The sequence below is a fragment of the Aptenodytes patagonicus genome, chromosome 3 (genome assembly GCF_965638725.1).
Source record: "Aptenodytes patagonicus chromosome 3, bAptPat1.pri.cur, whole genome shotgun sequence".
In the NCBI taxonomy this organism is placed as follows: domain Eukaryota; kingdom Metazoa; phylum Chordata; class Aves; order Sphenisciformes; family Spheniscidae; genus Aptenodytes; species Aptenodytes patagonicus.
Window position 1 is genome coordinate 46,450,601 of NC_134951.1, and position 25,735 is coordinate 46,476,335.

Below are 25,735 nucleotides of genomic sequence, written 5' to 3' on the forward strand. Positions count from 1 at the left end.
CCCGGCCGCAGGCATGCTGACGACCTCGGCCTCCCCCCCCCGCAAGCCTGCAGTAACCGGCGCTGAGGCCTCACAACCGGGCACGAACTGCGCGCTCCCAACCGCGCGTTACCGAGGCACCAGCCGCTCCCCCGCCCGCAGAGACCTCCACCCCCGCCCGCCAGCCCCGCGCCTGCGCGCCCGCCGGCGCATGCGCGCCTGCCCCCCAGCTTCGGCGGAGCGGTGCGAGCCCGCCTCGGAGCCCTTCCTCGGCCTGCCCGGCCGCCGCGCCCGGCTCCCCCACGAGCACGCCCCCCTTCCCGCCCGCCCACCGGCCGTCGGGCAGCGCCCCTGCTTCGGGCGGGTGAGTAACGGCAGCGGCCCGCGGAGCATCTGGTCTGGTGGCCCACCCCGGGCCTCAGCTGCGCCGCGAGCGCCGCTGCCGGCCGGCCCCGGGGGCTGGGGAAGGGCAAGGGGCAGCGAGGAGACGGCTGGGCCGGGCGCCGCGGCGTGCGGGGCAGCCCTTGGGCTCCTCGGAGTCGGGCCCTCCTTGGGCGCTCCTTGAGGCCGGGAGAGGAGGGGAAGGCGCCCGCCCCCGCCCGCGGCCGTTGTCGGAGGGGCCGGAGACGCCCCTGCGCGGTGCCCTCCCTCTTCCCTCCTGCGAAGGCCTCTCGCCCGCGGCAGATGCTCAGCGTCTGGCAGGGAGCTGGTGCTTGGCTGAAGGCTCCGGCGCTTGGCTCGTCAGCGTTAGAGAAAAGCGTGAACGCTCGTCCTTTGGTGGCTTGCTCAGGGAAGGGGAGCAACGCGGCAAGCTGTCTTCGCTCCCCTTTCTTACTTTCAGTTCTCGTCAAACAGCCTCGCTCTGCGGCTGCCTGTGCTGTGAACTGCCCCGGGAAGCCGGTTCGCAGGTAGCTCCCGATGAGGAGGCAGGCTGGAGGTTGCTTTCTTTTCGTGGTCCGCAGCTGCGCAAAGTTTGGCCTGTGTTTCAATGTCCTTTCAAAGCAAGAGAACACTGGCATGTTGAAGTCAAATACTCTTATATATTAAATATAGTTTAATGCTGAAGGCCGTCTTACCACGTTTAGAACAAGAAAATGTAGCAGGATTGATTCTTTGTTCTTGCTGCTATCTTTCTTAAATTCAAATCTGGTTAGCAAAAGTCACATTCCCTGTTTTGTGAGTTATATAGTTACCCATGTTAGAACTGCCATATTTCAAATACCTCTTTCTTAATTGGGTGGACCAAAAGGAAAGCTTATATTATTGGAAGTGCTTAAAAATATATATATTTAGTATGTAAGCACAGCTATAAAGTGTCTGCATACCATATGTAATGTCTTCTTCCATCTTTAATGACTTTCAAGGGCTTTTTTAAAAAGTCTTTAGAAAAAGACTTTTCCTATGCAGACACTTTTTGAGAAATTTCCCAGCTTCTCTAATACTAGAAGCACTCCTGAGGCTCTCACAAAGAAGATGTGGTCAGCCTCTGTTGCTTTTTTTTTAATTATTATTTGTGTTCCCCAGACTAGAATGTGCTATGTCAATGTGATGGTTTGGACAGACTCTTACCAGCCCTCAGGGAAGTTTACTAAATCTCACCTGGTCAATTACTTGGGAACCAAAGTAGGTGCACATCTGCACTGTAGCTCCAGAATGAAGGGCTTTGAAGGCCTAGAAGCTTCAGCTCTGTCTAGAGCTGATCTGTCACTTCAGAGTTTTCAGGTTCTTCGACCTGGGAAATCTTAGCAGAAGTTAAACTTAGAAAATTTAGCTGAGAAACTTTCATACCGGCCATGGGCTGCCAACCTCAGTGACTTTTGGGTGACTTTACCCTTGCATCAAGAAAGTCAGATTTTCATCTCTCTCTTCTGTATTGCACTTTCATTTATTGTGTTTAAGGAACATCAGAACAAATAAATCATAGTATTTGCTGGTTGTCACTAAAATAGATGCATCTGTTTTATCTGAAAATACTTTCTTTGCATTGAGTGTTTCTCTTTTGGAATCAGTAAAACTGGAAAAAACCAACCCATAGGGTGGGGTATTGAAACTTTAGTTATCATATGACCAAAATGATCTAGAGTAGTTAATCCCCCCTTTTTTTTTCAGACTAAAGAAACACCCTTATTTTGGGAAACGGGGGGGGGGGGGAAGCTCTGTTGTCATCTGTCCATCTGTACCCTTTTTTCTTCATATAGTGGAAAGGACAAACAGAAGGTTTGCCTGCAGGATAGCTTAAGGATATAAAAAGCAGCAGCGAGGGAGAAAAAAAATCATCATCACTGTCCAGTATGAGCTTGAATGGGAGAGGTTATCCTTGAGGCAGGCTTGCTATTGAGTTTGGAGAACAGTTTAGAAAATACTTCAGCTTTTTTCACGGATGCAATTTTTTTTTTCATGGAGATATTCATTGTTTTGGGAAGAACAACTGGAGATTTTGTACTACTGTGACAAGTTTCATACTATTTATTCCCATATAAGAAATAAATTAATTTGGAACAGAGATGGTCATAGAGGGATAAATATACTTACATCTATTTTGGACATTTAAGTCTATATAGAAGCTTACAAACTAAAAGTAAAATAACTGTGTAAGATATTTTTGGAGAAGGGGAATAAATGTTCTGGAAATATAGGTTCTACCCATTCATGGTAAAGCTTCATATTTTTCTGATGTGTAATGAAGGAAATTGTAGTATCTGTAATCATAAAAGGAGAAACCAAAAGACATCAGTTGAATTCTGTGCTTTCGATCTGGACCTGAAGGCTACAATTCATGATTTGGAAAAGCGTGTGTGGTAGTGAAGAGTACATTGACAGAGTTAACTGAAGATCCTGACTTCTTCAGGCACCTTTCAGTGCAAAATTTGCCAAAGAACTTTCCAGTATGGAGTGACTGGATGATTAAAATAAATTAAAAAAAAAAAAAGTTTAGAAATATGTAGTGTAACGCACAGAGTGAAGAAAACAGTTTTAATTTCACAGTAATGATCTCTGAGCTCATTTTTACCACTCAGGAACTAGATTCAGGGATGATGATAATTCTGTGGTCAGGTTGTGTGCATTAGCTGTGAACTGAATTGATAGAAAGCAGAAGTTTTTGAAAAAGGGACAGGGAGCAAAATTTAAAAAAAAAAGGGGGGGCGGGAAATGTGTTGAAAGACACACTGTATTCAAATGTGTTCCCTTAATCTCAGAAAGGAAGGATGTAATGGACCTGAAACAGTACAGAAAAGAAACACCTCAAAAATGTTTAAATGTATCCAGTGATAGGGATACAATATATAGATTAAACAGACTAGAAATTTCTCTAAAGGAAAACTCACCTGATAGAAGCAGTTAAATTATTAGCAAAGTAGAAAATGTAAATAGTAATAACTAAATGTAAATAAATGCTTGCTTACTCTCCCTTCTAATTCGAGAACTAGGGGCATCAAATTAAACTAGCAGGTGAGTTTCTAAACGGAAGGGTTTTTTTATATTATACAAAGAAATGACCTTTTGTTCAGGAAGTCTTTGATCCACAAATAGCTGAAGATGTCTAACTGTTCTGGTAAAGCACTGGTATATATTAAACCTGGTTTTTGCCCATCGGCAGAGACTGGTGATCTAAACTAACTCATTCTTCCTTCTGACCTGTTACAGACGGATTTTTGCGTTCTTTTAAAATTAATTCACTAGGCAAGAGAAAGAGCTTGAACTACTTACATTTTTGGCTGGTACACCAACATGGGTCAACAAACTTGGGGTTAGAATCCAAAAGCTGCCTGTGTGCGAGATCTTAATCTGCATAAAGCTGAAGGTATTCAGGCTGACTTTTTCCTACTGAGAAAGGGAATTGACATTAGATCCAAATTTACCCAATAGTCCAAGGCAAGAAACTTCATAAATACGTAGGAGTGACCTGTGTACCTCAGTAAATTGAAGTCAGATTCTAAAATGTGGATGTCCATGACAGAAATACAAAATCACAGCTATGCTATCTCTAATGGCTGTTGAATCAGAAATGTATTCTAAGATTTTTCCAGTTCCAAGGATAGGCATAACTTTGGGTAGCTGTTTCACATGGCGTGTTTGCTCAGTCTGTTTCCCCAATATTACCGTTCTGCTGTGGCACTAGCGTTGATGAGCATAATTTATCTGTCACTGTCTCTAACAAGTAGCTCTGAACAAGATTAAATGACAATGCAAGCATTGCCAACCTGTAGCTCTTCAGTGCAGCTTTTACACTATAGATATCTATGACAGGGCTGAATTATGTCATCATCATTGAGACTGATGTCTCCCCAAAACACAAGCCTTTACCATAGGTACCACTTGTTCTAGAAATTTTGCACTTTGATGCTGAGCCTCTATATAAGCATACCAGAGGTTCATAGTTGTGCTATGGTAGACCAGGGTCTGTCATGATGTTAGTCAAATTTTAGTAAGTATGCTGCTCATTTTTTAATATACTTTCATGATAAATATTCCATTGAAAAAATACTTGTTGAAATAAGAACGTGGAGCACTAAGATCAATTCCTGACACTCCAGAAAAAGCACTTTATGATAGTGAAATCTTGATGCAATGGGGGAGGAATTTAGTAGCAGATATGTCAAGCAAAGAATAAAAAGGAACAGTTTCTTCAATATGGAATAGGAAAGCCCAAATGAAAGACCTTATGAACATTATAATTATAGACATTACAGTCATGAATTCTTTTTTACAGATGAGATGAGATTAAATAATTGCAGAAGTAATTTATCACTGGCAGTCCTGTATGTTGTTTGATGAAGATCAATAGCATCATTCAGCAGTAACTGAATACATTAATACATTAGCCAGGTTAATAATATTCTTTCCTTTTTAAAAAAAAAAAGAACCAAAAAAGAAAATCCTGACCCTTTAGAAAACTTCAGCTTGTCTAATCCAAAAATTGAGTTAAACTCCCAGGGAGAGGGAGCATGATAGACTAGAAAGAAGACTGAAAAGGTCAGGAAAAATAGTAGAAGTAGTTTGAATGTGTTTAAAGTTAATTTCTTATTAGAAGAAAAATGTTCTGGACTCCAAATAATCTCTTTGACATAATTCTAAGATCTTGGGATGGATTGTGAGCTATAGAAAAAGGACCCTGTAATTTGATGTAAAGTGATGTGAAATCTGTTAATGAAAAGTCTTAAATGAAGTACTATAAGAATATATGCCGTAAAATAATTTTCCCTGACAGTAGCCAAAGGTATGGTTTCACAATCCAGTTGGGCAGAACGAGCAGCATCATTTTCGTCCTCTTCCCTTCCCCCATCTGTGCTATTAGCTCATTTGTTGGCATTAGTGCTGTGATTGGTACTCATTCAGCTGAGTCAGCTCTCTAACAAGATAAAAGTGCATAGGGTTTTTTTTGTTGTTTATTTTTGAGATGTTAACAGGGTTTTGCTGTTGAAGTGTATGAACAGCCTTACTATGAAAATCAGATGAATCCCAGAGGTAACTAAAAGTAGGCAGCAGGACGAATGAATTAAGGTTGGAAATGGAAGTAGAACTTCCCTTTTTGGCAGTGTCATACTGCTAATCCAATTCAGGCTGTATTGTTAAAAAGTATATTCTAAAATTCCTTATCTAAATTTATCACAGCAGTAACAAATAGAGTGTTGTGACAACTGACCTATATGTTAATGCACTTTAACAGTAGTAAAGAACATTGGTAGGAAACCAAGGTGAGATACTTTATAAGTGTTTTAAAACGACCTGTGTGTATATCAGTAAATTAAAGTAAGATTCTAAAATTTGGACGTCAGTGACAGAAATACAAAATCACAGCTATGCTATGTCTAATGGCTGTTCAATCAGAAATGTATTCTAATCTTTTCCAGTTTAGTGTTGTCAGTTTTATGCATAATCTTGTTCCACGTAATTCTGTGGTAACCTAAATTTCGCTAATCCTTTTCATTGGCTCTCTTGTGTTTAATGTTGAACAAGAATTAAAGTTATAAATAAAGTAATCAGGCGTTCCATTATACCGATTTTCTTCCCCCTATGTTCAGGGCTCAAATCTTGCTGTGTACTATTGGTCTTGTTTTGAACTTAGTCCTGGAATTCTACATGAAGTGGCATGCAGCTGTGACATTGTACTAACAGGCTGCCAGCAGCTAACTTACAGGCTTTCTGGTTGAGGTACATCCTTAATGCTATGCTGGTTTTTTTTGTTTACATAATTCAGAAAACAAATTAGAATTTTAGATCTGGAAAGTTGCAAGGCATCACTGTTTCGAGATGAATTTGCCAAAGTATTTAGTCAATGTATTGGTTAGCTAAAGACGAAGTGGTTGGTCCAAAGCCAGTAAACAGGTTAGTAAATGAAACCTGTATTCTGGACATAAGCTGTACTTCTGTCATACCCCATTTTGTCCTTTACTCTTGTTCTGCTACGTTATTCTCCTTTCATGGCTTCTGCTTTTTTTCTTCTATTTTCTGTGCTATTTCTATCAGACTTGTCAAAACACAATAGTTCTGAAATAATGTAACCAGAATTTCCATTTCATTTGGGTTTATAAAATATGTGAGTAGTTGGTGGTAGAACCTCAGAACCCGACACATATTCTCCAAAGCAGAAATATTTTTTGTTCCCCACCCCCCCAGCAAAGGGCTGTTAGTTATGCAGTCAGCGTATGTGTCACATTTATCTCCGTATTATTTCTATTATGTAGAAACTTTATGAAGCATTTCATACTGTTGAATTAGGTAATAAGAAATCTGACTTTAAAATATTTGTCTTTTGATCAGTTGCGGCCAAAATCCTTCTGTTTGGATTCTGAACTATGACATCATGGCAAGATTTCGCAGAAGAACGTGCATCATTTTGTTGCTTTTTATTTTGTTTATTTGCTCCATAATGATGGCTTTGAAGACCCTGAGACCTGACAGAGCTGGCTTTGGGGATCCATTTGGACTTGGTTTGTTGCCCGAGCTTCAACAACGGATAGTGCTCTTAGACAATAAACAGAATTCACTAAATAAGGTTCAAGGAGATACTGTAACGCGTGTCAGTAATTTGCATAGTATCGCAGTCAATACTATGAAAGCATCTATGTCTCCTGTAAACAAGCTGGAAGAAGAGCTGGCTTCTCCTAATTATAACTTTCACATATTCTACTATAGTTGGTTTGGGAATCCACAGTTTGATGGTAAATATATTCACTGGAACCATCCATTGTTGCCACATTGGGATCCCAAAATTGCAAACAATTATCCAAAGGGAAGGCATAATCCTCCTGAGGACATCGGGGCCAACTTTTATCCTGAACTCGGATCTTACAGTTCCAAAGACCCTTCTGTCATAGAAGCCCACATGAAACAAATGCGTTCAGCTTCAACTGGTAATGAATGTTAACGTTTCAGCCTGTTGTTCGTGTATCCAGCCTTAAATATGTGAATGAACACAACTGACCATTCTTCCATTTTTCTGTGTAATTCTGGAAATGTCTGAAACTTGTAAATGTCTTTGTATTTCTGAGTTTTAACCCCCCAACCGAAACCTACATCTTAAAAGCTGTGTCTGATGAGTGTAACAGCACAGAAATGCAAGAACTGTATTTGTAATCCTGTAGGTGCACGTATTTCATGACTTACTGTTAAGCACTGATAACGTATGCAGAAAATACGGTAATCATTGCTAGAATATATCATCTGTGTATTTTATTTTTGGAGATGAATACTTCAGTTTTAAGAACAGGTTTCAGTAAATCATGTCAACATGGTTATGGAGCAGTCTGTTCAAATAGGAGCAGTTTTTTTCTGAATTCTTTGTGTGTAATAATGATTATGTATTAATTCATATGTCAAAGAGCATGTAGGATTATAGCTTTTATACAATTTATATTTTTTGCAGTGTATTTATAGGTGTTCTCCTTAGCTATGGAAATGTCTAATCCAAACCTTCTAGAACTCGGGTATGATAGTTTCAATGTAGCTAATTATAGTTTATTTCTTTGTCCAAAAGTATCTTTTTCAATACAAATTGATGTTCCCTTTCTCTAAATAAGAGGGACTATATACCTGAGAATATTCAATATATTTTTGGTGTCATTCTTTGTTGTAGGGCTTTACGGTCCTTTTTATTTTCATCTTCTTTAAAATAAGCAGTCGTATAGGCTAATATTTAACTCTGAACAGCTTCTGTAAATGTAGTTGGAACAACATGACCAGACCTCATAGCATTATTGAGAGTGCTAATCACCTTGAGTATAATCACTTTCATTCACCCAATCATTAAGTTTTGATGTAATTGTTATATTCCCATTAGTAGTGTTTACTTGTATAATGTTTATTTCTTGGTTATTGTTTTCTCCTGGTTTTTAACCTAGCCTGTATTTTGTACAAGGGTTAATACAAATGTAGGAAATTTCTCACCCTTTTCAGTAATATGATAACTGTTAACAGGAACACCAGCAACAGTGGGAAAACTGTTGCAGAGAAATCTCAGGTATTAGTTGCCAGTAAGCACTTTTTTAGTCTTATCTAAAACAAAATAATGCATGACAGTGTGATGAAAGCAGAGAGGGCACTTGTAGATTTAGAAGAATCTGTGATGTTTCTCATCCTCGTAATACAAATGTCTAATAAAGCTGAACTGCTGGTGGAAAAGGTGCCAAATACTAGGAAAAATGCTTTGCAAAATAAGGGGGTTTTTTTCTTAGTAGCTTAAATTAGTTTTCCGTTTAAAACTCAGCAATGTGAATGAGTAGTTCATGCTTCCTGTGACATACTCTTTGTAACATATTACTGATATTTGCCAAAAGTGATTTTTTTTTTTTCTGCTGTTATTCTGACTTATGGATTTAAGTACACTTGAATTTGTTCTCTTCCGTCTAGATTTGACCAATATAAATCATCAACTGTTTTTTCCTCAGGTCATTACTTCAAATATTGCATCTTTTTTTAATAAGAATTATACTTTGTTCATTTTTTGTGTACTGTGAGGTTGACTATTTACAGTTTCTTCTTTTTGTCTTTTAGCCAATGTCTAATCCATGACTGCATTTTACCTTCTGTCAAATAATAATTTTTCTTCTAGCCTTTTTTGAGGCTTTATCAAGGATCTTACAAAAGGAGAAAAATGTAAGTGTTTTTTTCAGGCAACACTGTGTAATGATCAAAGGCATATAAGAGATTGAAGTAGCAGGAGTCTCATGCAGCGCTTCCTTGTATTGTTATATTTTACAATTCTTTCCTTACTTATTAATTTCCTAATTTTTAACAGATTAATACAATAGATTTTATTCCTCGGATTGCTTGGTGAAATTTATTTTTTTGCATCAGCCTATGTTTGTGGTAGTCCGGTTTGAAGTCCTTCATTTATTTTGAATGACTCTACTCTGGTTTTAAACATGTTTTTGCTATTGTTTTTGGCATCGAGTCCATCCTTTTTTAGATGCCTGAAGTGGTACATAACTTTATTTTTTTAACCACAGGAAAGAAAATATTAAGTAGTCTTTCTCAGGGAAAATGTGAATTTAGATTCCTTGATGAACAATTCTGTCTCCTGAACTTTTCTACGTTTCCTAAACATCTTGACAGATGTATTCAGGATACCTTGAGTGTAACCTGAGTTTGTTACTGCTGTTCTACTTGTCCTTTACATCTTACTCATTTGAATTTTGTCCTTTTCTTTTGTGGGAAAGAAAAGATAGGGTGATAAAATGTGGTAAAATATTGCACTTTTCTTGTCCTTGAGCAGACTATCTCTTGTGATAGTTAGTCTATTATTTCTGATTCTCTTTTTGATAAAATATGGAGAGAATATGCTGAGGGTAGTTGAACTAACTTCTCCTGTGTATAGTGAGCTCAAATTTCTGGTTTTGATGTTAGAAGATGATTGTGTATTCACTTTATTTATGCTTTCTTTTGCATAATTTTGGACTTGTTTGTTTGGAAATTGTTAGTCAGAAATGTTATAATGTTAGTAAAATAGATGAAATTTGGAGTATATACTTCCCTATGTCAGTGACCTAATTTGTGTACTTAAATCTTTACCTAGTTAAAAAGAATCACATTGACTTATTCTTCCGTATGTTTTAAATAGTATTGTTAGGAAAATATTCCTACGTCAGTATTTCATGTATTTCTCTCTGTCTTACCTTCTTCCTGATATTATTTCCAGCTACACACCTAAAAGGCCTAACTTATTTATCTGACAGCATTTTATTTTAGAAGGAGAGGGTTTCCTTTCTGAAGAGGTATGTGTTCTTTTGCTTTCATGGAGAGAGCATCAGGAAAATTTACAGTATAGGGACATTGTATTTGTTGGTTTTTTTGACAGGAATAGTAACATCCTTAAATTATTGAGAGTTACTCAAGCATTTTTTTTAGGTAATAAATTTAAAAACTAATTTCACATGGTTGGAAGGATGGATTACACCATAGTAACTGGTTTTGGCAAAAAGGAAGGTTGTGGGATTACAGTCACTGCTTCCAGTATGAAATGGTTGTTTTGGAGTAGAGCCAGAATTGCAATGCAGAAATATGGTGGGGAATAAAGTTTCATAAAATAAGAACTTCTTTCATCACATGCATAGCCCTAATCTCTTGAGTCTTCTCTAACCCTATGTATCCTAATATTCTCTGGCTGTACTGTGGCATAGCTGTAACGCCTTAGTTGGGAGCGTTCTCCTCCTCTTGGTACAACCTGGAGGTTAGGATGATGTGCTGAAAAGTGGGGGGGAATGGCTCTAAGTGTTAGGCTTGGGACACTGAGCACAGATCTGTTCCTGTCCTGGTTTTGGCAGGGATAGAGTTAATTTCCTTCCTAGTAGCTGGTACAGTGCTGTGTTTTGGTTTTAGGACGAGAACAATGTTGATAACACACCCATGTTTTAGTTGTTGCTAGGTAGTGCTTACACTAGTCAAGGACTTTTCAGCTTCCCATGCTCTGCCGACTGAGAAGGCTGCAAGTGCCCAAGAAGCTGGGAGGGGGCACAGCCAGGACAGCTGACCCAAACTGGCCAAAGGGACATTCCATACCATGTGACGTCATGCTCAGTACATAAACTGGGGAAAGCTGGCCGGGGGGGACGCTGCTCGGGGACTAGCTGGGCATCGGTCGGCGGGTGGTGAGCAATTGTACTGTACATCACTTGCTTTGTGTATTATTAATATTAATATTATTATACTATTTTATTTCAATTATTAAACTGTTTTTATCTCAACCCACGAGTTTTTCTCACTTCTACTCTTCCAATTCTCTCCCCCATCCCACCGGGGGCAGGGGGGAGTGAGCGAGTGGCTGAGTGGTGCTTAGTTGCCAACTGAGGTTAAACCACGACAGTCCTTTTTGGCGCCCAACGTGGGGCTTGAAGGGTTTGAGATAATAACAGATTAACCACAGCGTATTAAGGAATTTATATCTGTTAACAGTTGTGGGTCACAATGTTGGTTCTTCTGTTCTCGATGTTGATTTGTCTAATCTGCATCGTGCTCCTTTTTTTGCTGTACATGTTAGAGATTGGTGTTGGTTTTTGCAGTTTGCTGTGGTCTGCAGTGATTGGTGATGTTCTGCTTGGGAGGTTTATTTTTAAAACATTGACCTTGGGCTTAATTTGGTATCTGAGTTTCATACTGAAGCCATTACTGTACTATGGATACCACTTCGTGGAGACAACTAGCAATTACAGTTCTTCCTCTGAGAGTTTTTTTACAGAGGAAATACAGAATGGCAGCATCGCTACCTTCTTCTATGATGTTTCCTCCTTCATTACAGTAACTTTTCAGTATTTTGAACAGCCTTGGGTAGTTAAGATACTTCTATTGGTATTTCTTTGGAATATTGTTTTGGTTTTGTCTAAGGTTAATAAGCAATTTAAGAATATCATCCAGAGATCTGCCCCAAGGCTGGATAGTTCTGAGTGGCAGGGTGTGTGGGATAGCATGGGCAAGTACCTAGGCCAATGGGCACCCCCAGTGTTTTGGAACTTCACCCCTGAGCAAGTGCAGAATCCTGCAAAATTAGTAGAACATTTGGAAAAAGTATGCCGTCACCCTGGCAACTCAGAGAGATGCAGCTCATTGCAACGTGCTGGGGCCTGGCCCATGCCTACCGAGCCCTGTTCAACACCATTCAGTACCCTCAAAGGGAAGAGAAGGTCTCTGGATCTGACGGTAAAACGACAGGCCCTGCAGCCACTCTGACCCCGGCGACAGACCCTGCAGCCACTCAGACCCCAGCCACAGGCCCTGCGGCTGAACCAAAGAACCATTTCTTTGTGCCGGTATCAGTCGCCCCTGTATACAAGAAGAAATCTTGGAAGCGGAAGTCGGCTCGTTTAGTAAGGGAGGAAGAAGCTGCTTCTAAAAGGGAGCCAGAGGAAGAAGTGTATGAGGCAGACTACCCTGGAGAAGGACCATCACGAGAACAGGAGGAGGAGGGCTGGCAACTGCCCAGGGAGGAAGAAGAGGAAGAATTCATGAAAGAGGCAGTAACCACCTGATCTCTATCCCTGAGTGAGCTGCGAGATATACGAAAAGATTTCAGACGTCGTCCAGGCGAGCATATTGTCACCTGGCTGCTCCGATGCTGGGATAATGGGGCCAGTAGCCTGGAATTAGAGGGTAGGGAAGCCAAGCAGCTGGGATCCCTTTCTAGGGAAGGGGGCATTGACAAAGCGATTGGAAAAGGGACGCGAGTCCTCAGCCTTTGGAGGCGACTCTTGTCAAGCATGAAGGAAAGGTGACCCTTCAAGGAAGATGTCATATGTCACCCAGGCAAGTGCATCACCATGGAGAAGGGTATCCCAATTTTTAACCAACTGAGGTTAAACCACGACAGTTCCCTTGACAGATTATCTTACCACTGTTTGTTTTGTTGTCTCTTAAACAAAGAGAGAAGTTGAAATCCACTCTGAGAATACTGAGATTTTGTAACTGGTTAAAAAGTAATTTGAAATTCTGATATTGCGTAGATTTCACATCAAACAATAATTATAACTCATGACAATGTTATAATGTACATGTTATATGTTAAACAACATGATTTAAAACTTAAGTTTTGTGTTTTCAGGTGTAATAGTGCTTTCATGGTATCCACCGGGTATGGCTGATGAAAATGGAGAACCAACTGATGATTTGGTGCCTGTTATTTTGGATTATGCACATAAATATAATCTAAAGGTAAAGTATTTTTAAGATGCATAAAACAGGACTACTTAGGAAAGTAAACCTTGCTAAGAGTTTACTACATTTGACTCATGGTGTAGAGCAGGGAGCCTTGTCATGTAATGGTGGCTTCTGTTTCTGTCTCCTATTATGCTGCACTTATTTTGGGTCACAGAAGCAGGTATAAGTGCCCTTTGAATTACACTGAATTTTGATAAGACCTGAGCAATATTGCCTTATAACTAGAATGAACATCATAATCTGCCTTTTTTCTGGTTTGGATCAGTTCTAAAGCTTACAGAATCTAAGGTATGGTGTTGTGGAATTTTTTTTTCTTTTTAGGAAACAGTTTTTAAAATTAGACAATATGTTGTTTTCAAATGAGTCTTGGGAGTTGAGGGAAGTATTACATTTTTCAAAATATTATGGAATACAATGATCTATAAACTAAGGAACTTTGAAAAAGAAGAAAGACTAACCTCATTTTTTGCATTACTGCATAACTTGCTGGCGCCTGATCATAGAGGTCAGGAGCAAGCATCTGTGAGTAATAAAGAGGGATTTAGAAGTTCTAGTTTGAATGAATGTCTTTATTCCAGAAGGTATCAGGAACACTTGCCTTGGACAGTAAGGTCAGAGCGGTGCTGCTCTGACTTTAGGTTACTCCAGGGCATGACAGCATAGAAAGGCTAAATTACTGGCTTCCTGAAATAGGTGAAATATCAAATCAATTAAAGATTATGTAGATTGATCAGTAGAATCTAAAATCGCAGTTTGATTTTGTTTATTTGTAGAGTAAAACTTGTATTTTCCCTTGGGATAAAGAAAACATGCATTGCCTTTTAGTCTTGCCGAGTAATAAATTTGAGTTTTTAAATTATCTAAGTAGCTGTATACGTTTCATCTCTGGAGGGTGTTGTCTGTACTGGGGACTAAAAATACAGCCTGTTCATCTGCTCTGGTTTTAGTTGGTCATGCAAGTTGCAGAAATTTCCTGTCACTAGTAGCAATTGTAGATTCTTTGACAAGCAGGAGGAAAGTAGGAAGGTTAAATCGGATACAGAAGTAATTTTGAAACTGTTAAAAATGCTGTGTGAATTGCATTATGTGACATAAGTTGCACATATGTAATAGTAAATTATTAAAAAGAAAAAAAAAAGTATTATCCTTCCCCAGAATTTTCAGATCATCTGATGGAGCTTGCACTCACCTAAAAGAACTTACTAACATTCAAGTCTCTCAAAGGAGCCAAGGCAAAATGAAATAAGCTACCAAGGAAAATGCATGTAATAGTATAGTAATGATTGGAATATGGATGGAACTGCTATTATTGCTTGGAATAATTACTGAAATACAGCTATTAAGTATAGATACTACCAGGGAATGCTACCCTCACTGTAATGTTTTTAAACATTCTTGCACTAGTAAGTTATTACAGTTAAGTGTTAGGAATGTCAGTAGACCAAAACCAACATACAAAATACATTTCTATTATGTCTGCTAAATACAAGTCTGCTAAAAGATATGTCTTTTTGATTTGCCTGGTTTTGATAGTTGGAAATGAAATATGAAATTATAGTGCTCTTCAACCTGTCCTGTCAGTTCTAGTGATTTAGTCTAACACTATAGTTTGTACCTAATAGAGATAGATACTGGCTTTACAATGGAAATTTGCTACTGTTGCAGTTATTGAAGACTTTATTAAATGCATTCTGCTCTAAAATTGCTTCTGAAAAACTAGTTGCTTTGATTAATGTAATATACTCTTCCATTTAATTGTATATTTGAAAACAATGGCATTTTTACATTGAAATGACTTCACATGTATAGGTTAAATAGTTCCATAAGCTCCAAGCTTGAAATTCAGAGCAGTAGCAGTACATTATATTAGATTTAGTTCCAAGAGTTTATCGCTGTTAATAAATGTATAAAATTTTAAATTAAAGTTTTCATACCCCATATCTTAAAATCTATTTTGACACTGAAAACTCTCGTTGGAGAATTATCTATAGCAAATTTAATACATTGTTTAGAAAGTAAATATTAAAATGTTTCATTGGTTAATCAGTTCTTTGACTTTTGAATAGATAATATTTTATTTCAACTTTTAGTTTCTGCTGTAGTTTTTTTTAAGTTTTCTGAAGCATGCTTGCTACTTGCTGTAGCCTAGGGGAAACAAAAGCAGTGTTTTGTTTTAGTGTAAAAAACTGAATATTTACTCTATTACCAAACTTCCTTGGATCTGAAGCTTTTAATCTTAGCAGTGCAGGAGTCAAACTAGCATTGGATTATTCTCAAAAAAACCTAATGAAAATGTTTGTTCTGTAAAGAAGAACTATATTTAATGTGACTGGTACTTGCTTCATATAATACGCAGTGCCCATGTATTCAGTAGTATAGTATTTTACGTTTGTGTTGCTCTTACTATGCTTTCATCTTTCAGGTCACTTTTCATATTGAACCTTACAAAGATAGAGATGATCGCAGTATGTACCACAATGTCAAATACATCATTGACAAGTGAGTGCTTTCAGAATGGTTTCCTTTGGGGTTTGTTACAATCTGGTTTAGGGGACTTCTGTATATTATCTAAAGCTTGGAAGAATATATAAAAATGTGTACTGAGACTGAAGAAAACTATAAGAAACTTTGTTCCTATTTCAGTGGTACAAAACTCAGTCTGTTTTTTAAATATTGAAGTGTGAATTTTACATAGATACTCAAATGTAAATTGCTTTCAACATTCATTAGTATTACAAGTCATAATACTTCAGATTAAAGCAGTTAAAGTATTAGCTACATGATATATGAATTAAACATACATTTTTTTAGTGACAAAATAGCAGCTAGAGCTTTAATGTGTTGACCTCTAATGATTTTAATTCAGCTCGACAAATTCTGTACAGCTACTAGTTGTTTTGTTTATCAATGATACTTAGACTGTCTTATTTCATACTGAATTAGAGAATTGCCCGTCAGAGAAAACTAATACCTATAGTGCAGTTTGACACGAAGTTACTAATTTGTAGTAGTTTAAAGGTTCTTTGCAGATTCATTATTTAATACTTCAGCAAACACTGGACTGAAAATGGATATGAATTGCTATGTTTTGAAGTGCATGCACTGTCTTTTTAAATTAGTTTTTAGGAAGAGTCTTCAGCTCAGATTGTAAAACAGTTTTTTCCAAATGGCAAATTTTGTCTTAATGATACTTGTTTGCTTTATAGATATGGAGGCCATCCAGCCTTTTACAGGCATAAGACCAGCACAGGCAGATTTCTTCCCATGTTTTATGTTTATGATTCTTACGTAACAATTCCTGAAATATGGGCAAATCTGTTAACTGTTTCTGGATCCCAGACTATTCGAAATACTCCGTATGATGCGTTATTCATTGCACTTCTTGTAGAAGAAAGACACAAGCATGACATTCACAGAAGTGGCTTTGATGGAATGTACACGTACTTTGCCACCAATGGCTTCTCCTATGGCTCATCTCATCATAATTGGGCAAGTTTAAAAGCCTTCTGTGATAGTAACAACTTAATGTTTATTCCAAGTGTGGGGCCAGGATATATTGATACCAGTATCCGACCATGGAACAACCACAACACCCGTAATCGTGTCAATGGGAAGTACTACGAGACTGCCTTCAGTGCAGCCCTTTTGGTGCGACCAGAAATTATTTCTATTACATCTTTTAATGAATGGCATGAGGGAACTCAGATTGAAAAAGCTGTCCCCAAACGGACTGGACAGGTGGTTTACCTTGATTATAAGCCCCATAAACCAAATGTTTACCTAGAGCTTACTCAGAAGTGGTCTGAGAAGTACAGAAAAGAACAAGAACAGTGGCTTATGTGAGCTGTTGCTGCTGCAGTTGTTTCCTAACACGTTAACTACATTGAGAAAGAAATTGAGAGCTGAAAAATCTGTTATTAAATGTCTTTATTATAGATATGTTCAAATTATTCTCTCTCTTGAATGTATATGCACTACTACTGAATTTGAATTTTGAAGAGTAAAAAGATGATGAGAATATTGGCGTTTCTGTCTTACTGGATATTGTTCAAGAATATTCAGGGAAAATGCTGGGGGGTTGGTTGGTTGGTTGTTTTTAAACTTCGTAATTTGCATGCTGAGCTTCCAGAACATCTGCATGGGATAATTCTATGTGACCAAAGTAGAACAAACATTTGGCATAGTTATACTTACTTCCTTTATTCTTGTAGTTGTGTTTCTAATCTAAGTGATGCTGTAATCTAAATTTTTATCCTGTTAACTTCTTGCAGGATGCATGTCTGTAGTGTGTGGAATAATCTACATCTACTGTTTTTAATGCTTTGCACACGGGGAGTTCTTGACATATGACTAACTTGTGGTAAAAACACTGAAGAGGTATGTGTGATGCAACACTAGTGGGTTTTGTTTAAAAAAAAAAAAAAAAAAAGTATTTGAAAGATGGAGTTCCAAAGAACTGCTGAAGGATTTCTAGTTTACTTCCATTTGTTCTGTTCAGTACATGGTGCAGACTTTTGCAGATTACTGGGTACTGACCAGTAACATTTTTTTCTATGTTACTTTGAATTTAAAAAAAAAAATATTTTTGAAAATGAGAGTGGAAAAGATTTTTTTGAGGGGGGGAAACCCCTAAACATGCAAAACCTGCTAAAACTTCCATTGTTATATGTTGTCTGCTAATTGACTGCAGACACAGATCTAGTGTGGTTTTTAAGCTGTTTAAAGATTCTAAAGCTAATATCTTACTACTCCTACAATAAATACAATTTTAGGAAATGCTTTTTTGTTTCTTATTTAGGAGCAGTCTAGTTTGGTAGCAATGACAGCAACTACCCGTTAGTTTAATTTGAAATCTGAGATTTCTGTTTTTCATACAGTTCATCTAGTTGTTCCAGGATTCAGAATAATAGATACTAAAATCTTGTTATCGTTCAGATAAGCTCCCTACCAATGCTACTTTTAATACTGTGGTGTGGCTGGAAATGAGTACTTTCAGACCTAAGAATCTCACCTTTCAAGTGTTGTGATTATTAACTGTTTTTCTTAATGGAGCTTGAAAGGATCAAGTGACATGGACGTGTCTCCTCAGCAATCCTTTTTTTGGCATTTTCATACAACTTCATAGAAAAGTCCTGAACTTTGGAACAGTAGAAATTGCAGTGATTTGTTTATTTGCAGCAAGTGTTTAATCTGTAGCAAAGTGGCTTTTTTTAGTTGTTTTTTTTTAATTTATATACAAGGTGCTGATCCTGTGTTTTAGTTCATATGCTGGAACTCTTGTGACCACTAGAATTCCATTGATTTCAGCACGACCCATGGAAATTACACTCTTTACTCGGTTCTCACAGTAATCTGTCCATGAAGTTGTAAGGTGAATGTGAGGACTTCTGTTAAAAAAGAAAACAAACCAAAACAGTACATTTTTTCCAGAAACCTTTGTCATTCCAAATAAACATAAGCCAGTTACTACTAATATTTTTTAGAGTCCTTCTGGTATGAAAAAGGTTTGTTTATGTATCTTTCACTTATTTACAGTTTCAGTCTCTTGTCATTTCTCTGCAGTTGTTAAAGAGATGAGGTGTCATATAATGCCCTCAGCTGCTTGAAAAAAATGCAGAAATTAGGTGACATATATAACCTGGCGTGTTGAAGTGCGCCTCTAGAGTCAGTGGAGTCTTATTAATATCTCTTCATAATTTTTTGCATTTTCCTACTGCATTTCTGCAAACTCCAAAGTGCTTCTGAAAGAAATGTTTACTTATGCTTATTTTGTTTTACTTATGCTCAGGTGGATAAACTGAAGTAGATGTAGCTATATGTCCACAGTCACAAAATAGTGTCTGACATGTACGAAGCACTTGCTAGACTTGTATCACTTCCAAGTTAACCACTCACTCCCTTGATTAAGGAAACTGATTTATTTTTTTTTACTATAAATCCCTTAAATAGCTATACATAGTTTGTTTTTATAATTTGTTACACGTTTATGCTTTTACAGCCCAAAGAGCCCATATATTTATTTTAAATGTGAGGGAATCATTAAGTTTTTGCATATCAATATTGCATATATTATTAAAAAAATCTTCTGAAATCAAACCTTTTGAAAGGACAAGTCTCTTCATTTTCCCTTTGCTTAAACTTTTGCCATCCACCAGTCTTTTCTCACTGTAGTTGTCTGAGCACTTTACTAGTCTTGACAGCCTTGCACTCAGCTTTCGGCTCCTTACTTTCTCCCGGTGGCAGTTTATTTTCTCTGTGACTATAAAAGTTGCTCCTTTTGTTGCTGTTTATAGAAATGTTTGAAATTTCTTCTCAAATATTGTACAACTGAGGTGATCTATCTTGTTTAAAATACAATTTATGGTAACAGTTTAATGGATCTTCATTACTCTGAAAGACTTCTGTAATTGCTGTAAAGGTGTCGTTTAGCCCTTGCCATGAACTGGCATGGGCCATGACACACTGGTGTCTTAATGGGATCCTTAGAAGAATTTACAGAATTTCTGTAGGAAAGAATGAAAATTAAGTGCCTAGAAATTCATCGCCCCTGAGCACTTACTGTATTTTTATGTGCTTGATGTGTTTTAAAATATAAATATGCAACTTGATAAAATATTTCAGAGTTTAGAATTTAATTTGATCATCCTAAGGAGAGCTGATGGAATAGCAGCTACTAGAACTGCCCCACCTACCTGCCCAATACTTTCTCTCTACTTAGAGCAAACATCAGTGCTACTCTTGGTATAGGGGATGGAGAGTTTTGCCAATGGACTGCTGCTGCAGTCATGATAGCCTTTGGAAATTTGAGTAAAAATAGGTCTGTGGGAGAGGATTTGTACAAATGCAAAAGAATAAGATTGTTACAAGTGCAGTTATTGGGGTGAGGGAGGGGGAAGGTGAATGTGTTTAGAAGGCAATTGTTCCAAGCTTTATAGTTACAGTAAAAAAAAAAAAAAAAAAAAAAAAGACTCCAATGTGCAACCAAAATTGGGAGAGAGGTAAGAATATTTATCATGAGTTTCAGATCTAAAATGGAATTTAAGGAATATCCAGGTCCTATTTCACTTTGGCTTCACACCTCTATTATTTCTTGACTAATTGAAAAAAAATATAGTAATGATTACTTTTAATATTTTTACACTGATTAATTGCATTTGACTCATCTTGTTATAGTATGTTACAGTACTTAGAGTGATACACAACATTTATATAGATTAGGCAGGAAACACTATGGGAATTTTTAATAGAGATCATGCCATGCTATGCCTCTGCAAATATAGCAATACCTGAAGTTATCGGTCACATACTAGTGACTGAGTATCCCCAGAGGGGAAATGGTTTCTGAGACAAGTAGCAAGTCCTGTGGTAAAACTTCTTTTTAAAAGAAAATCTATAGGTTCATTTCTGCTTCTGTTAGTTGTGATCAAGTAAATTTAGTTCTGTGAGCTATCTCAGAACCGAAGCTTAATACGTCTTCTCTGAAATAAGGATTTATGTTACATCTTGTATAGTAGTGCGTGTTTCTCAGATCTATAAACTTGTACTGAATTTTGAGGGAAAGAACACATGCATACGCTCTTACTATTTCAGTGGCAAGCTGTAGATTATTGTGAATGTAGTTTCTGTACTGATGTTCATCATGTTTGTCTAGTGCCTTTCTTTTGAGGTGCCAACGATTTGTCTCTTAAGAGGTTGTTGAAGCAGAAGGGTCTTTAGTGAACTCATTTTTATTATGAAACTTGATATGTATACACTCTGCATATTTTGAATTAACATGTTTTACACATGGCTCTTGGGTTCTCCTGAAAACATTTTGCAGGAGTGTTTTCAGCGCTGTGTTGCTAGTAGGAGAATGTATCTCTGGGCACATGGACAAGGACGTACTGTAATTTAGGGCACTTTTTTTTTTTTGTGACTCTTGTGTACCTAAAAAGAGGAAATAAAGTATTTACAGACAAATTATTTACCACTTAATGTCAACTGAAAATCTCTCTCCCAGTCTTAAGGTATTTTACAAGTATTGGTCCTCATCTTTCTACTTGCTTAAGATAGTGTCAGTATTTAATTCTTTTTTTTATCTTTTACTTTTGACCAGCATGTTAAATGTTGCATAAACTTCTAAAGTGATTGTATTTCTAAGGCTTCATAGTTGTAATATTCAGTAAAGAGAATCTACAAGATTATTGGCACTGTGGAAAAGCCTGATATGAATTTGATATTGTATAGGTATGATTTTGTTGTGAATGGAGAGTGTATCTTTGCTATGTATTGAACATGAATTAAAAAAAAAAAACAAAAACATTTCTTTTAATACCCTACCTGGCTGTGGCAGCGATGCATTTGCTTACATGCATATATAAAAACAAGTGTGCGTGTGTGTGTCTATTATATATATGCATATAACTGAAGTCATTATTTTTAAAGTACTATATCATTGTATTAAAATTACAGGCTGGATTCTGCTACTTTTAAGTAGGCAATGTTTTTAATTGCCTATGATGTTTACAAAAAACCTAGTTGCTTATGTATGAGTACTTTCATGAACAATAAATATGTGCCCAAAAAGTGTGATTTAAATGGAGTGTGTGATAATATTTTTTTTAATAATACGAGTTTAGAAAGTGAATAAAATAAATAATACAAAAAATTAAAAAATAATTTCATCATTTCATATTTCCTTTGTAAGTGACTCTTCCCTGTAGTTAAGGTATTTTGCTCCACGATGCAAATGATTTCCTGAAAATTTCCTGTCTCAGGAAATGCAAAAGGTAATCAACACAAGGCGTACTTGAAGTTTGAACTTACGTATGTACCTGTAATTGACACTTTAGTAGGAGACTGTGAAGTACTTCTGTATTTTAGTAGATAAAACATCTCCTAGGGTATTTCATGTCACTTCATGTGAATTTAGTAGAAAGAAGAAAGAGATAACAATGAAACAGTATTTATTGCCTTTTTCCTTTATCTAATCTGATCACTTTCTATACAGTATATGGAATATATATTCAATAAATTCTTTGTGTGAAAGATAAGGAAGAATGACTGTTCATGTTTGTTTTCTTCAGCTGGGCAGTGTAGATAGAGGAAACAGTAGTACAACAAAAAGCACCTATAGATTTCATTTTTTAAACTTCAGTTTAGTCACGTTTAAAAAAAATACTGTGAAAATAATGGAATATCCAAAGTTTAATACCAAAAAAATTTGAAAAATTAATTCCCTGACCCGCTTTACTGGTAGATTTGGAGTAAAAATATCTTGCTTCTATCATAATTGTTTCAGTATTTTACAAATAGAAAGGTACAGTCTGTTAAGCTGGAGTCAAGAAAGAGTCTGTTAAGCTGGAGTCAAGAAAGAAGAGACTTACGTTATTGTACAGTGTGATGATCTTATTGAAAGTGATGAGAATTCTGTGTATTCCATTATTGCTACTATTCAAAGCTGGCTTAGCACATTCAAAAATGGGGACTTTTTAAAAACGAATTCTGATCTTAGAATATATGTATGCAAATGTATGCACACACAATTTTTTTTTTCCATTTCTACATGAAAAATCTAACTGCCCTTGTATGACAGAAGAAATCTAGTGCAATTTTAAGCAGTTCCCAGATCTGTGCCTGTCAGTGTTCATGGAGTCTTCCAGAATGGCTCTCTTCTTGATCCTAGCAGTTAAGCAGTGTGGATAGTCAGAAGTAATTAGAGTATTCAAGTTCACTTCCTACAATCTTTTATCTAAAGGCATGGGTATAAATTTACTGAACTTTTCATAATTAGAGAATTTTGATAATTATTAAATGGAACTGCTTTCAACATAGATTATAATGTAGCAAAAGTGTACACTGACTGGCTAAAAATCCATGTTGGAGAAAACTACATCTATTTTATTAGATAATGTTGATGTCTGTTACTGCATTCAGAGCTGATTTTAGAAAATGTTTTGTTTTTAAATTGCATCCCATCTCTACTTAGAATATATAAGACATTTTTATTTAGTTAGAATAGATGTTTTTTAAAACTTTGAAGAGGTATGTTACTAGCTCTGCATAGAGCTAACACAATAACATGGTTTGTTGGGTTTTTTTCTTTTTTTAATACATTGAAATGAGTACTATGCATCTGAGAGCAGGACGTGGCCTTCAGAGTTGGTTTTATAACTTGAAGTCATTGCTATGGAAAACAGCACGATCTCTCAAGACTGATTTCTCAGACTGCAGTGTGATTCAACAAATAAAGAACAAACCAGAACTCCAGTTGTTTTTTAGAATACTAGTGAAAAATTAGGCTGCCAGTTTGTTGTGATTTCAACAGAAGTTTCTTGGAAAATTCTCATGTACTATGGTAGAAAATACTTTTAACATAAAGCTAAGATTGACTACTCATTAGGATAAGGTAGCCAGTTAAAGTTTGATAAGTATGAATTTATCACTATATATATTTCAACAATACAATATTTCATATCACTACCACTAATCAAAATAATTTAATAATAATGTATACTTATTTTTAAAAGAGAAACGCATTGGCTCAAAAGAAGCCAATAACCTCAGAAAGCAATGTTAATCTATTAGTAACAATACTAAGATTTTTCAGGGGGGAAAGAAGTAGCCAGCCATTTACTTTGTGAGAAGCTCAGCAGTCCTTATATTGCCTCATATGTGATTCTTGGTGAGTACACAAATTTTATTCCAGGTAAGTGAGTGAAGGATCTACTTTCAAAAAATACATTTTGAAAGCACAAATAGAAATCACAATTAGTCGTACTGTTAGCATACTAAAAGTACATCTGTTTTGCTATTTAGGTCCAGCCTTTGGCAAGCTTCCTGATCTACTACTAGTACTTGGAATTTGCTGCATATATTTGTACTTTTTTTTTTTTTTTAATGAAAACATAAGAGAACAAGCATAAAGCAAAAATTTTAAAATTCCATTGCAGTAACATGACATTGAAAAGATAAGCTGTATAGAAGTGAGGAAAATAGTTAAGAGATGTCAAAGTGATAAAATGTCTGGAGGTTATATACAGATAATATAACCATATTGAGATTATTACACCAATCAGAAAAGATTTTTAAGAGGACTGGAAGAAGTTAATGTAGTTAAACAACAGAATAAAGAAAAGTGTTAGAAATAAAAGACATCTTTCAAATGAAGTTTCTGTCCAAATGATAAAACCAGTAAGGAGCGTAAGTTCTGTCATTAACAAAGGCAGGCTAAAAAAATCCCCCACCAAACTTGGAGGAACAGCTTCCTAAACCTATAGAAATAATAATGAACTCTTTTTTCCCCCCAGAAGAAAATGCAGCAAACCATGATAGGCAAGACATAATACAATATTAAGACAAAAAACCCCAAAAAACTTAAAAGATCTATATACCGGAGGCATCATTAATGTGTATTTCTAAAACATGTCAGAAGCAAACAGAAAGCTGGTAGTGTGCTGGTAGAGCTGGCAGATAACAGAGCAATAAAAGGAGCTTTCAAAGAAGATAAGGCTGTAGCAGAGGAGTTTAAAGTGTTTTGTATCTATGTTTATTGTGGAAGAGGTTAGAGACTATTCCATGCTGGATCCAGTCTTCATTGGTGATTAATCTGAAGAAATAGCTTAAGCTGAAATGTCATACAAGTGATTTTTTTTTTTTTAATGGATCGATAAAATGAACAGCAATAAATCACCCAGTCTCAACAGTACTCACTCAGGAGTTTTCAAGGAACTCAAGTATGAAATTGTTAATCTGTTAAAAATATTGTACACTCTGTTGTTTAAGTTGGAGTAGTCGTGAATGAAATGGGACAAATGTGATATCAATTTTTAAAAGGCTTCTTTTAAAGGGAATGCTGGGAGGGATGCTGGATTTCAGACTTGTCTACAGTTCCCATGCTGGATAAAAAAAAAAAGCAGTAATGGACATTTACAATAGATGTATTGGGCAATGTCAATATGGCTTTTCCAAAGCAAAGTCATGCACCGCGAATCCATTACGTTTTTGAAAGTGCAATTGAAAATGTGGTCAAGGACAAGAAAGCTTTCAGCAAGGTACTTGGCCTTCAAAAGATGCTAAATTGTTAAGTAAGTAGAGGGAAGAATCTTCAAAAGATTAGTTGCCAGTAAAAGTTAAGAAACAGATAATAAAAATGTTTAACTTTCATAGCAGTGGGCAGGTACTGGTTAGGTCCCAAAGAAACCTGTATTGGCATTTGTGCTGTTCAGAAAGTCATTTTACAAAAAAAGATTTGCTAGTGGTACACATTTTTTGAAGATAATAAAAATTAAAAACCTAATTATGTAATACTAACAAATTGGGTGATAAAGGTGTAATTATTAATAGTTTCCAAAAAGCGGCTCCCGAGGTATGGAGATGATGGCAATGCAGAGAACAAATACAGAAGTACAAATACAAAAATTAGTCTCATGACCAATAATTTTATCATATCATAAACCAGTAGTGTTACACAGCGCAGCAAAATGATACCCTTGATCCAGCTCCCAGAGGTGATGGACAGCACAACAGGGAACATATACAGCAAGTGAGGTGTTACAAAACACAACTTTGAGAGCAAGCACAACAACTTTGAGAGCAAATTAATCAACATTGTGACCAGTGACTGTTAAAC

General features: G+C 36.7%; 1 protein-coding gene across 2 annotated transcripts; it reads left to right on the plus strand.

Moving 5' to 3' along the window:
* The first annotated feature begins 265 nt into the window (after nt 1-265).
* On the plus strand, nt 266-21,696 carry MANEA (mannosidase endo-alpha). Of its 2 annotated transcripts, none has more exons than XM_076333258.1 (5): nt 266-343; nt 6,742-7,334; nt 13,010-13,119; nt 15,548-15,624; nt 16,332-21,696. In XM_076333258.1, exons 2-5 carry the CDS (start codon nt 6,785-6,787, stop codon nt 16,966-16,968), a joined length of 1,374 nt encoding a protein of 457 aa, XP_076189373.1. In that variant the 5' UTR covers nt 266-343; nt 6,742-6,784; the 3' UTR covers nt 16,969-21,696. The 2 variants fall into 2 exon arrangements, with proteins under 2 accessions (XP_076189373.1, XP_076189374.1); XM_076333259.1 differs by lacking the exon at nt 266-343 and adding an exon at nt 876-887.
* The last annotated feature ends 4,039 nt before the right edge of the window (nt 21,697-25,735 follow it).